Source organism: Cygnus olor, chromosome 1 (assembly GCF_009769625.2).
Source record: "Cygnus olor isolate bCygOlo1 chromosome 1, bCygOlo1.pri.v2, whole genome shotgun sequence".
NCBI classification, from domain to species: Eukaryota; Metazoa; Chordata; class Aves; order Anseriformes; family Anatidae; genus Cygnus; species Cygnus olor.
The window spans coordinates 138,404,210-138,418,780 of record NC_049169.1 but is presented as its reverse complement, the minus strand read 5'-3'; the positions used below and the strand labels follow the sequence as shown (position 1 = coordinate 138,418,780).

Below are 14,571 nucleotides of genomic sequence, written 5' to 3'. Positions count from 1 at the left end.
TTTTCTGCAAGCTCTATCTCCATGGCAATGCAGTGCAGTGTGATGTAGTGAAGCTTTAGACGAGGGCTGAAGACAATGACAGTATGATAAAAACAAAAAAAAAGACCCCCAGCATGATGTTTTTAGAAATAGGCTATTATTTGTTTCGATTATAGCAAATTTTATTTTCACTTTGATAGTAATTCATATACAAATGTTTCCTGCACACTGAATTTGCCCTTCTTCCGTGTTACAAGCTCATTTGCTATAAAAAGGAATAAATGCTACAGTAACTCTGCCTGTGAACTGTAGTTCATGATGCACTGACATCTGTGTTTCAATCCATTCCCAATTATAGTTAATACAAAATATTCTGCAACACAGCTAAAGAAAACTTGGTGTTTAATAATTCCAATGTTGCTTACTGTTAGAGGTGAAATTATTGACTGGAGTAAGGCAAAGTGATCTCTTTAAAACATAATCAGACAGAAGACAAATGGAGCTTTCACTCCCCAGCTGTTTCCCAATCTAGAATAAATGACACTTGCAAAATTGGTTTTTACTGCTTTACACTACCTTTTAAAATGGCAGCATATCTTAATAGAATTTTGTGTACTTTAATGATGTGCTTTAATACTTTTTTAATGATGTCATAATCACGCAGATGAAAAGCTCGACATGAACCAGCAGTGCGTGCTTGCAGCCCAGAAGGCCAACTGCATCCTGGGCTGCATCAACAGAGGAGTTGCTAGCAGGGTGAGGGAGGTGATTGCCCTCCTCTGCTCTGCCCTTGTGAAGCTCCACCTGGAGTCCTGCATCCAGGGCCCCCAGCACAAGAAGGACATGGACCTATGAGAGCAAGTCCAGACAAAGACCACAAAGTTGATCAGAGGGCTGGAGCACCTCTCCTATGAAGAAAGGCTGAGAGAGCCAGGGATGTTCAGCCTGGAGAAGAGGACATTCTGGGGAGAGCTTGCTGTAGCTTTTCAATACATAAAGGGAGCTTATAAAAAAGATGGAGAGTGTCTTTTTACATGGACAGATAGAGATGGGACAAGGGATAATAGCTTTAAATTAAAAGAAGGAAGATTTAGATTAGAAATAAGGAACGTTTACTGTGATGGTGATGATGCACCAGAACAGGTTGCCCAGAGAAGCTGTGGGTATCCCATCCCTGGAATTGTTCAAGGCCAGGCTGGATGGGGCCCTGGGCAACCTGATCTAGTGGGTGCCATCCCTGCCCATGGCAGGGGAGTTGGAACTGGGTGATCTTCAAGGACCTTAAAGGTCCCTTCCAACCCAAGCCATTCTATTATTTTATGAATGACTGCAAGCATTACATCACTCAGGATTATTTTAAAACCACACTAGATCTTTCATAAACTAAACTGGGTTAACTAGACACAGGTTAAATTCAGGTTAAACAGTGCTTTCTAGTCACACATTCATAGAGGTTGCAATTCATGTGTTACTAATTTACATAAATCTGAAGTAATTAAAGTCACTGTTTTCTTTTTAAAAATCCAAATATTTCATCTCCAATCACAGAATTGACCTGTGACTGTATCAATGTCATGATCACCATCAGGAAGAAAATTCAGAGTCTCATAACTCAAAAGAAGATTCTTACTTGAAATCTGGAAGCCTTTTAACAAGTATTAGAAGGGATAACACTTATGTAAAACATAGGTTACTAGACAAAATTGTATATAGCCCGTAAAGGACAAGACAGCATTAATTAAAAAAAATCTCCCTGCTTACAGGAAAAAAAGTCATCTGCTAGGGAGCATTTGGTGCAATAGCCTATTGTAGTTCAGATATGGAGAAAAACCAGGGTGGTTAACTCCCAAGGCAGTTAAACAGGCTTCAGATGTTCAGATGTTCACCAAACAACACAAAAGGAAAACAACAACTGATCCCTTTGAAAACATCAGCTCTTTACCCTAATACAATAGGAGTATTTGAAGTTTTAATTTCCATTTAGACAATGAAAAAAGTCCAAACAAGCATTTATGCACACGTCTACTACTGATTGCTGGCTATAAAAGACTAAGTCCAAAACCATAACAATAAAGTACCTTATGGTTACTGGAGTAAAGAGCAGCATAGTGGTAACGTTGTCCAAAAATGCAGAAAGAATTGCAGCAATAAGGCACAGAAGCGTAATCATGGCCCACACCTTGCCTCTAGAGAATCGATAAGCCTAACAAAAAAAAAAAAAAAAATAAGGGACTACACCATTCCAGCAGAGCTTTCAAAAAATGACAGATAAACTACTTCATGAAAGACGAAGCAACAGTGAGCTCAGAGCATTTACTACTCCATACACGTCCATCACTGCCCTCTCCAATATGAATTAATTTAGCAACAAAACATATACTGGAAGCTGGCAAACATCTCCATCATACAAGTGTGAAGAGACCTCATACTCCACTGCCAGGCATGGAGGGGGTCTGCAGCAGGAGCAGGACTGAGCCTCCACCTTCTGCCTGCATGACAGGGTGGACTAACAGAGTTCAGCCCTCCTATCACCTTCACAAGCTGGGACACCTTCCTCATCCTCACAGCAGCACCACCAGGGCTACACAGTCTGGACATCTATCTAGACAGGGTTTTTGTCCACGTGCATTTTGCTTGGGTGTTCTGTGCTCAAAGCAGTACTCTTTATTGCTTTTGTTTTATTTCTTTCCACAGTTCAGGAAAATTAAGATTTGCAACAGGAGTCCCTCACTATGGGTAATACTTGCTTTACAGCCAATCCATCAGTGTTACCCTTTTCATGTAATCTTTGGTTCTGCTACTGTGCAAAGGTCTGTGGCCATTTATCATGTGTGACTGTAAAGCTAATGATTGGTCCCATATTTCCTTTCTCCTACTGCCAGATATAAATACAGATTTCAGCTACAGAGGAACTGCAGTCCTGGGCAAGTTAGTGGGATAATTCAACTTTATATTGTCCACATGCTTGTATATCCTACTGGGGGCTTTTGCCGTTCTCCTGTAAAAAGAGAATTGCCTTAAAGACTTCCTTTCATCCCTAAAAGATTTTCTTGCAAAACTACAAGTTGACCACTGTCATTTGTAGTGTGATAAATACACACTGCCCAAAGAAAGTTCTATTGAAGTTCTTTGATGATCTTATTAAATGCTAACTTGATTAAACTAGTAATAATTAAGAGTATCGAAACAAGCCTACCTTTACTGCACAGTAGTCAAAGAATCCAGTTTCTGAAAATATGGCCACCAAAACCATCTACCAAAAGAAGAAAAAAAAATAGCTTGCATCCAAATTACACAAAACCAATGTAACATAGTTTGTGGCCCTAACAAAAGTCCTTTGTATCTGCCACCGTTTTGAGAATCTGATCATTTTCATATCAGGATAACTACTACAGCTGTTGGTTATCTCAGATATCATATGGTGAAATTTAGTTCTCAGCATTAGCAGTCTATAAATTAGTCTGGTTGAATTTTATTTGTAACGACTAAGTAGGCATCATACATTAAAGACTCAATGTGTCTCCCTTGCATCATTAATCAAGAGAAGCCAATAACTGTGTGCTTTCTGCAGTAATGCTCTACAGATTACAGAAAATATCAGCTCCAAGAATTACCTGCACTTGCCCAAATTTCTGGGCTGTTGCCTCTCCTTCCATGTTTCCTCCCAACAGATTATTTTTTTTTTTGCTTTCCTTTTTTGTGGGGAGGGCAGGGGGGCCCAGAGCATTGTCAGTAAATAAAAAAAAAAAAAAAAAGCTCAGAATGGAAACAGAAAATGGTAATTTTGCCTGCATAAACTGTGTATTTTATATCAGCATTTAATCACACTTGGACAACACTTTTTATCATAAATAGCTCTGGGCGAAGTGATAATATAGTATATTATTATAATCTAATCATATATTTCTCCTCCATTTCTGGCTTTCTCTTTTTGGCTCCAAACATGACAGTAAGACAAAGAAAGCCAGTAGAGTGTGTTTGAGGAAGTTTTTAAGTAAACAAAATTAAGATAAATGAGAGTGATAAAACTTGACACTTAAACAGGTTTTCCAATATATAGACCTCAATGATGGTTTTTGTGTGTGTTATCAATATGATTCTACAGATTTAAAAAAAAAAAAAAAAAAAAAAAAAAAATATAAAAGGCTCCTTCAAAGGTATGCTCATCATCCTTTTTGATAAATATCTTAGGGCCAAATTTTCATCAGAACATGTCCCAGTAAAGTGCAATTAACAAAACTTTTTTAAAAGTAACATCTAGATATTGAATGTGATTATCTCAACACATTTAGAGCAAGAGATACATTTTAATTACCATTCCAAACAGTAGCGCCAGTGTCTCATAATCAATCCACTCTACCACTTTGACCATACTTGGCCTCTGCAATCAAAAAATACAATTACCAGTAAATACCGCGGAACACCTAACTTGTGATTAGCTATGAAGTATAAACTCCACTTAACTGATGAGCCATTTAAATAAGCTCTGACAGAAATTAATAAGTGTTCCTACAAGGCACACAAAAAAGACTCTTTTTTTATTACTTCGTTATTATTATTGTTACTACTACTACTATTAAAGTACTGCAGGCATCCTAAGTGGGTCACTATCAAAAGCCTACATTAAGCTCTTGGTTTATCTATTTGTTCCTTATGTAGCAGGTTTATCTATTTGTTCCTTATGTAGCATTGAAGAAATAAATTATAACAGAGTTATATGGTACACCCCATTTTTCCTTTTCATAAAATAACAAAAGCATACAGCTTCACCTGTGAACACATTGGAGGGAATTTACAAGAACATAGCAATGATGTGGTGACTAGTTATAAGAAAAAAATGAAAAAAAATCAATCAGACTTTTCACTAAATATCAACTAAGAGTAAGTGGGGGTGACAAGGGGGAACAAAAGGATTGGAAAGTATAAGCATGAGGTGTAAATATTTAGGGCAGCAGAAGGCAGTGTATTTTCCATTTAGGTTTGATTGGTAACCTAACATTACTGAAAATAACCGTGCTAAAATAAATCTGAATTATGCTAAAAATTCAGCTTCCTGCAAATCATAACTAAATGCATCAACTGACTTTTATTCCTCTTCTGTCTATGTCATAGGCTCTCCTCCTTTCCCCATGGTGACTCCCCATCCTAATATCTGCCCTACCACCTTGTTCTATTTAAAAAGGCTGCTGTCTCCTGTGTCCACTCACAACATGGCAACCCCTGGATTTTTTGATATCATAGACAGAATTGAAGTAAGGAAGTAAGCACTTACAGTTTGATAACTTACCTCCCCAACAGCAGCTAATGCCGCTAAAGCTGCCAAAGAACCCAGCATCGCTGCAAGGGTCCTGTGAACAATCTGCAAGAAAGTTTAAGAAGTGACCAAAGACTCCTTTTAACATCTCATTATTATTAAAAGAACAAAAATTTCTGTAGTTGAATCTTTTCTTGTTGTTTTTTCCTTATTTGACCACACTACCCTCTCAAAAATAAATAAATAAATAAATAAATAAATAAAGCTTAAGAGAAAATGGCTGATTACTTCGACTCACTATAGGATTAAAAAAAATAAATAAATGCCACATCTATGGGAACCCTGTAGGAAGTCTCAACTCTGATCTCAAGGCAGAGAAGGAACTTGGGCATGCATTTCCTAGTGCCAACTAGTGGCTTGAGTAGGAAAGCCATTAATCTTCCCAGCTTAAGGATCAAAAAGTCAGGCATCTCTGCCTGAGCTAGTCTTGCTGGTTTCCCTTCACAGCCCATGGGAAGAAGACACATGGCCATCAGGTGGTCTACCTCATTCTTTCTAGGCACTTGTTTATATCTAATGAACTACAATGACCTACAAATACAAAGCAAGACCAAAGTACATAGCTCAGACCTGGGGCAGATGAATCTTTCACAGACATACTAGATTGAGTTTCTAGGTCCATTTTGTGGTCTGGGGCACCGATAGATCTTGCAAACCTGCGTACTTGCTTTTGCACTCTCACACATCATATTTGAACATGTCAGATCACAGCCAGCTCCAGACAGCTCCAAAAGGGACCCACTGCTGGCCAGAGCCACTGAGTGGGCCTCTGGGAGAGCAGAGTTAAGGAAGCTGCACAACAGCAGCTGGGAGAGAGGAGTGAGAAAATGTGAGAGAAGCAGCCCTGCAGCCCCCAAGGTCAGTGCAGCAGGAGGGCAGGAGGTGCTCCAGGCACGCAGCAGCAGCTCCCCTGCAGCCTGTGGAGAGGCCCCTGGTGGAGCAGGCTGTCCCCCTGCAGCCCATGGGTCCCACATGGAGCAGATCTCCACGCTGCAGCCCCTGGAGGAGCCCCCCGGTGGAGCAGGTGGATGTGGCCTGGAGAAGGCTGCGGCCCATGGAGAGCCCCCAAAGGAGCAGGCCCCGGGCCAGAGCTGCAGCCCGTGGAGAGGAGCCCACACAGGAGCAGGGGGCCTGGGGGGAGCTGCCGCCCACCCGTGGGGGACCCGTGCTGGAGCAGTTTGCTCCTGGGGGATGGACCCCGTGGTACGGAGCCATGTGGGAGCAGTTCCTGAAGAGCTGCTGCCTGTGGGCAGCCCCGGCAGGCTCAGTTCAGGAAGGACGGCATCCCGTGGGAGGGACCCCACGTGGAGCAGGGGCAGGGAGTGACCATGAAGGAGTGGCGGAGTGGAAGTGTTAGGGACTGACCACAGCCTCCATTCCCCGTTCACCTGTGTCACTTGGGGGAATGACGTAGAAGAGGGTGTTTTTAGTTTGACGTTTATCACTGTTCTGCACTGCTAGTGAAAGACAATAAATTGCATTGCTCTCCCCATGTTGAGTCTGTTTTGTCTGTGACAGCAACTGGTGAGTGATCTCCCTGTCCTTTTCCCAACCCTTGAGCTCTTTTCCATCATATTTTCTCCCCCTATTCCTTTGAGGTGGGGGACTGATAGAGTGGCTGTGGTGGAGTTTAGCTGCATAGCAGGGTAAAACCACCACAACAAGAACATTCTTCTTTCATACAGGGGTTTTCTACATCAGTGTTTTCTCTACAAAAATGTTTTGGCTTCAAGGAAGCCATATAATACTTCAGCTAAATCTACTGGACACCTTTGTCTCTTGTAGTTCTTCAAAAGGTACTTCCACCAGTGTCTAGACTAACCAGCCCTTGAACAGTGATTCTGCCCTTCTCTAATGTTTCTCTAGTATGTGATCAATGCATCTGAAAATAGGATCCATACTTCAGACTGCAACACAACTTTCAGTAGATATTAATACTTTAACAGTTCATACAATATACAGACATTTATTCATGTCTATATGTCCAATGAACAAATTGCACTTAAAATTCTCAAGGAGAAAATATGAAAGCAGACAAGCCCTGAAAAATGTGCTTTTTCCTCCTCCAATTGCTCGTTTGTAATTATTTAATCCACAATGTCTGGAAGATCACAGATTGTGTAAAATAACTCAAACTTAGAATGTATTTAGTAAAAATCACACTACAAAATACCAAATCTAATCAACAGCATTTACTATTAATGTGTTTAAATATTCAGACAGAAGCAAGAATTATATCTCAGAAAGAAATAAGACAGTCTAGAAATATTTCCTTTGCTGCTAATTTTATAAGAAATATATTGCTGATAAGAAAAATAGGACATGGACATCTCAAGGCCCTCCCACCTGCTTATATAAGAAAGGAAAAAAGAAGACATTTGGCTTCGATTTTTTCCTTGAACATAAAATTTTAACACTAATGCTAAACAACAAAGCAATTTATCAAATGACTAGAAAAATAAATATTTAATTGACTAATTTTAGGAGTCAAATGAAAATCTGTCTCATTTTCCTGTTTTCATTCAAAATGCACTGAAAAATAATTTATTCACAGTAATAAAGCAGGAGATCGGACCAACATTTCTATGTCCTAATGATGTAAAAGTATGTAGCACAGATTGTCTCCAACCAGCTCCCACAGAAGTGGGTGATAAGTGGGTGATCAGTCACCGTTTAATTTAGTTCTTTTGATAGTTCTTTTGCAGTTCTTGGAAAAACATCATGGATTTTCCAAGATTTGATTGGTCCTAGATATTTTGTATTGTTACTTTGGTATATTTCCACATAAGTATTTTTGTTATCATCATTATACACTTAATTGCATATATTAGGTTGACAGCATTTTTAGTTTCCAAGAGGCACCTATGGTTAAAATTTGCTTTTGTTTCTGCAGAAAGATGGGGAAAAATGCACAAATGGAGTCATCTATCAGCTCCTTCACCCTGGTAGTCTTTCAAGAGGCATTTACAAAAGTATATCCTAAAGAATGAACAAAGTCTGTTCAGGTACAAAGCTCTATTGCAAAAATCTTGTAAAATGTGCAACTCTTCATTCCAGCAAATTATCAAGTGGAAGTTGTACACAAATATAAACACTAGGAAGCACCAAGAAATATAGTTATTCAAAAGCTGAGGAGATCTGGAGGAGGTTTAGAAAAGAGTAGATTACTCTTTGATTTTCTTTTCACATAAAGCAAGCCCCAAACAAACAATGTATTTGCAGATGCATTCTAAAAGCTTACAAATGGAGAAAATAAGAGATACAGTTTAAAAGCTATGATACTCAGAACTACAGTTCCACCTAATATCTATGCCATGTGTATCTCTGGAAAATCTCACATTTGGAGGACATCATGTTAGGCAAAATTCCATTATTATTCCTTTGGAAAACCCAATCCAAACCCTTTTGAAGTCTGAAAAGAAGATGAATATCATTTCAGGATGAATCTGAGTGTATGCATAAGCAACAGCTCAGGTACAGAACTGAAAGTGCTCAGAAATAAATTAACAGACTTTTAGCTCCAGGAAAGCTGAGAGATTTGATGAACTTCTGAATCTAAAGAAATTTTGAAAGATAAAGTGAGAAATCATCCATATTAAATTGGTCCTTCTCATGCTTGGGAAAGTGTATCTTTGTGCATTCTTTTGTGAACAAAGACAATATGCTGAAAGAACCATGATTTATAAGGAATTTCTCTTTCAAACAGAAAATGCCTGTAATATCAAAGATTTGGATTGGCTGTCTAAGCCTGATTGGATAGAGTCTCCATTTTATACGCTAAGAAAGTAAGTAGAGGCAAATGACTGGCCTCTACTTTCTTTCAGTTACAAATGACAGGAAAAGTTGGGTGGTAAGCCCAGGGCTATAGCACTAAACTCTGGTCAGTCCAGCCGTTTTAAGTAGACTTTTGGTGTTGGAGATAACCAGTTATGGAGTAATCAGAGCAGCTCAAGGATTTACTTCTGGTTGCATATGGTGGAGGAAGAGAAGGCTCCTAGGGTCCTTCTACATACAGTAGTGCCAGTGACACACTAGTTCTAGATAACTGAGAGGCACAGTTTTGGATGCTTGGGCTGTAATACACTGACATAGTCAATAACTCTCATAGACCTTTCTATGGTACCTGAACCTTACTCTCTATTTCATCTCTCCTTTCAAAGAATCCATCTCCAGCACTGATAACCTCTTGTCTGGACCACAGTTCAGCTACACAGTACTCATTATTCCTTTGACAAAAAACATCACTAAAATACTTTCCATACTGCACACTGCATATCAGAGCACCTCTTCTCTTTTTCATTCTCTCTCCAACTTGCCTCTTGTCCAAATTTCTGTTTCAAAAGTAATTCCTCCTTATATCTTTTCTGGTCCTCATTCTGTCAAAGGCACATACTAAAGTGACATCTTATTTTCAAGTCACTTATTTATTCCATCCCACAAATGGATCCCCACTTTGCAATGATTTTAAGCCATTCTGTAAAATGCACTTACTATAAAAGTTCCTTTCCTGATTTCCTGGAAAGTTTTCTGGGGGGGGGAAAAAAAAAAAAAAAAAAAAAAAAAGTAATGGCCATTGAGAAGAAAAGGCAGAACAGATGCTAGAAGATGCAAAGCCTTTGGTCTATCAGTTTGCATGCTAGAGTTCTTCACCTTCCTTGACTACAAGCCTTATAATCTCTTCTCAGAAGGGACACCTTCATTGTCACCATTATCTTTGTTTTCGTCTGAAGAACGCCTAGCAGTGCTTACTTAATGAAACAGCAAAAGATGGCACTTGCGATTTACAAAGGGATAGTTATGTCAATGGAAACTGCTTCTGAAAACAATTCAGCCTTTACAATGCACAGCTCAGACCTTAAGCTCACCTACACAGAATAACACTTTGGCTGAGAACTGAGAAAATGGAATGGTAATTTACAGAATTTTATATAAATAATGAAAACACACAAAGATGCAAAAATGGAGGCTATTAAAAATAACATCAGCAATGTAGGTGTTGTGATAACACCATAGGATCATGCTATAAGGTCAAAACACAATGGTCAGAGATCAGAAAAACTTCTGTAAGAGATTTGTTTCGTAATTATCTGAAGAAAGGTTTTCTCATGATTGCCTGCTGTGTGACAATGTGCCAAATGCTGATTCTGTATGATAGCTTCCATACTCTTAATTCAGAAGTTAATTCTAACATAAGAAATCAAAACAACCCAAATAATTTATGACACAAGTTTGTTGTGCTTGATATTAATTAAAAATATACATTTCCACGGCTTTAATGCAAATTGGATTTAGGCAACTTAGACCTTCTTCAGATTTAAATTTCTTTATCCATCTGAACATGCTTTAAAATGTTTGCACTGAGTTCATCTTTTTTTTTGGGGGGAGGGGGGGTGGGGGGCAGGGGGTGATAGACTGCAATAACATCATTATAAAAATGATCCAAAATTCCATAGACTTTATCCTGTAAAGCGCGTCAGGAGGTAAAAGAAAATTATTTAGGAGCCCAGTGAATGGTGACCTGTATGCTATTTCAGAGCATACACTTCCTAGCTGAAATCTAGGGCATGAGTATTTCTAAAATGTGCTTCTGAAGATATTTGATAAATGATACATCATAACAAACATTTTATTTCCACAAGTCTTTCTTTGTAAGTGATAAATGGCAGTTGAAATATGACTGTCAGTGACTTTAATGTAAAGCTTCAAACGCAGCCTCAATTCATTTCTTATCTTTTTTTTTTCCTCCAGTGAAGCCTGTTGCATTAAAATACTTCTTTTCCTGAAAAATTCATTTTCATATGATAGAGTGGCAGCATTGCTGCATTTCAACAGGAGGTGGTTATTCCCAAGCCTATATTCACATATGGGTTTTATACATTTTCCACGCACCTTCAGAGTAGCTGAGACCTTTGCTATAAAAATCAACAGCCAAATCCCTCTAAGACTTCACAAAGTCTCTAGTTCAATTATTTATTCTCAGGGGACAGGGAGGAAGAGAATGGGGATAAAATTTGCTCTAGGATAGCTTTTTTCTGATTTAATGTTTTATATCTATTCCTTTTTATGTTTTAATAAGGGTTTATTAGGTTAAAAAATATCCTCAGCATTGAAGAGGATTTTCTGAAGCAATCTTTTTTTTTTTTTTTTTTTCCAGATAGAAAGAGTTTGCTTTTTCTAAAGATAATCAAGACAGCGTTACCTTGATTGCTTCTGGAAATGTATTCCTCAGATCCCTGCAATGGAGATTTCATGTACTTTATAAATTTTGGTACTGTGCATTGCCCTGTACTGGTTTGGCTGTTTTAAGAGTGCATTAAAATGTTTCCACTAAGTTCTCTTTTTTTTTTCTCTCTCTTTTTTTTTTTTTAATAGCAGGATACAGAAAAAACTTCAGTCTTTCACGTCACACAAATTTAATCCACTTATGGTCTAGAAAATTAACACCAAAGACTGAAACTGGCATCAGAAACTGAAATCAAAACTGACATTTCCAGAAAGGAAACCAACGAAAATTTAGCTAACCAACTTCGGTAATTTTTCTTTATTCTGTCAAGCAACATAATGGAAAATTTGAGTTTTTGTTAAAAAAAACAAGGGTTAAAAAAGCTTTGCAATACCCTGCAGTAAACCCACTTCAAAGCTGAATGACATCAAATTCTCAGTACATGAGAATGTGCTTTACTTCTGACAAATTGCACAATCTGGACACAATATAAACCGATAGACTAGAAATGCAGGATATAGTCAGGTACAGATGAGATCATAGCGGAAGAAAAGGGAATTCAATGGAGCCAGACATATTTATTTGATTTTCTTCATGCTCACCTATATTAAAGAAGCCATCTAGCCAGCACCAGCTAGTGAGAGCATAGCAACATACCTCCCCTTTAGCTGGTGATGGCAGCTAATGCTTTATGTCCTCTTGTTTGTTCCCCACAAGAGCTCTGCAGAAGCAGTTCTGCTGCTCCTTCAGCCCCAGAGCACTCTTCCCAGTGCCTGGGAACCCCTTACAGGGGACCTGTCTCAACAGCTAGTGCGAAATGAATGATAACAGAAAATTAATTGCCTTGGAATTACTTAGCTAAGCAGTAGCGAGTAAATTCTCCAGGGAGTCTAATGAACCAAAAGGGAGTTGCTCAATACATTTTAGAAAGTATAACTTATACTGATGAAGTATTCAGGGAAGGACTAAAGCATCTCTCGAGGCAAACACGCAGGGTACAGCTGCTGAAAGATGATGTGTATCAAGGATCCCAAAGGGACTAGAAGAATCACAAAAAACACTGACAGCAAGAACAGCTATTTATATCTTTGTCTGCAGATTAGGATACTATCTGTATGTGTTCTATACACGTGACTAGGCAAATCATAAAATAAGACTTTACACTAGGTAAAATTTTTAGAAAATCTTATTTTGGCTTACAAAAATAAGCTTAGTAATATCAAAACACTGGACATAAGAATACCTTGCTGGAAAAAAATAACTGAACTGATGGTTTACTTACTTTTACAAGAATTCAATGGTGATTCAATATAGTATTGCCACATACATGAAATGTGTGCTTAGGTTCAGCTAAGAATATAGACAAGAATTCTGTGGACTTGTAAACATAAGCTGCATATTTTAGCATTAACATGCATTCTCATTAATCATACGATAAACGGTTGATACCTATAACTCTGAAAATAACATTCAACAAGCAATTTTTACAGGCACATTCCCAACCCGTAAAGGCTTTTTTTTAATTGAAACATTACATTCTACAGCAAACTGTGTAAATCCTAAAGAACATCTACACAACCACAAGGTAAGAAAGCACCAGTCTAAGCCATTCTGCTATAAAAGACGTTTTACTCAGATAGTGTGCCAAGTTACTTGTTCTAATTCAATGTCAGTGCAGAGAGTCATGGTTTAAACAACCCTGCCTTAAGGTAAAGGCGTAAGGAAAAGTAAAGTAAAGCAGTTTGCCACCTCCTCATGCAATTTTTCAAAATATGAGATAAATTCAAGGCCAAAAATATCTTGGGAACTCTGTCTAGGCAAAATAGCCTCAAAATTCAGTGATTAAGTAAATAAATTGTTTCACCAGCTGATATCAGTTCTTCTTACTTAAAAAACAATGCACTAAAAAAGAGGGGCGGGGGGAGGAAGACGAAGGAGATCAAATTATCTGATTAATTCATTCCCTTCTTTCATTAAGCTGGAGAAAAGAGCAGAGGCAAGAGGAAAGGAGGGAAGGCAACAGCACTCATACAGATGTTGGCTGGAGTCTCTAGAAGAAGGTTTGTTCCTATATCAAGAGGGCTAAAATGACTGCTAAACTTCCAAGTTGAATGTTTTTCAAAATTAGCTCCCTGCTCAGAATATTGCTAAAAGCCAGAGATTTAAAAAAAAAAAAAAAAAAAAGAGAGAAAAAAAGTCTATCAGTCTGTTGTATCAATATAATTACAGACATTGGTGAGTGTTTTCCAGCCGTTACCTGTTGAGATGACTCTGATATAACAAAACTGTTTTCAGACCCCTCCAGGACATACTGGATGTGGAAATCCAGTAATATCTGATGATTTGAGAGCCACACAGACTCAAATTTTAAAAGCACATCTTTTTATTTGCTTTGAATTTGGGAGTTTTGTCTGAATGTGAAATTGGAGAGACACACAAAGATGAATGAACTGAGGTTCTGTAAATCAAGGCCTTGAGTCAGGTCAGATGAATAGAAAGCAGAGCCCTGTGGAAGAACAGGATGGTAATCATTTTTATGTGCCAAGGCATATTGTTCCTGTGATATTTTAGCTACAAAAACATTTGCTATATGACTGAAGCAGAGAGATCAGGTCCTGTGCCATTAAAGGACTTAGTGTTGCTACCTAGATGATGATAAACCAAACCACTACTGCAGGCTGACATGACCAAAGCCATTAGATGTTGACAGGTTGGCCTGGCAACAAGTTTTCAGTCTTGCTAAAATCTTTGCAGTTGTGGAACATTTTCTTGAAACCAAAGAAGATGGCAGCATCTGTATTTTCCCAGTTATCACAATGTCCTAAAGACTAACTACATTAGAGTTTCTAATGTAAAGAAATTACACGAAGAAAACCACAAAGCTGAGGTGTAAGTCTATTTTACTTTCCTGGTGTGAATATTCATCACTCTTCTTTAACAGCAGCATATTATGACCGTACAGAATTGCAGCCCTGCACTATGAACAGTATGGCTAACCGCAGCACCCGCCTTGCCTTTACAGGGAGCTGTCTGTTTCTCTGGTGTATCTCTCATC

The 14,571-nt window shown here is 38.4% G+C and overlaps 1 protein-coding gene across 4 annotated transcripts in view; it reads right to left on the bottom strand.

Moving 5' to 3' along the window:
- OCA2 (OCA2 melanosomal transmembrane protein) overlaps positions 1-14,571 on the bottom strand; it is a 205,264-nt gene that overhangs the window by 119,030 nt on the left and 71,663 nt on the right. For all 4 annotated transcript variants that reach the window (XM_040535549.1, XM_040535542.1, XM_040535559.1 and 1 more), the window contains 4 exons: positions 5,267-5,338; positions 4,295-4,360; positions 3,176-3,232; positions 2,058-2,182 (listed from right to left, as the gene is read on the bottom strand). In XM_040535549.1, the coding sequence (XP_040391483.1) occupies positions 2,058-2,182; positions 3,176-3,232; positions 4,295-4,360; positions 5,267-5,338 (320 nt within the window). The remainder of the gene's footprint in view (positions 1-2,057; positions 2,183-3,175; positions 3,233-4,294; positions 4,361-5,266; positions 5,339-14,571) is intronic.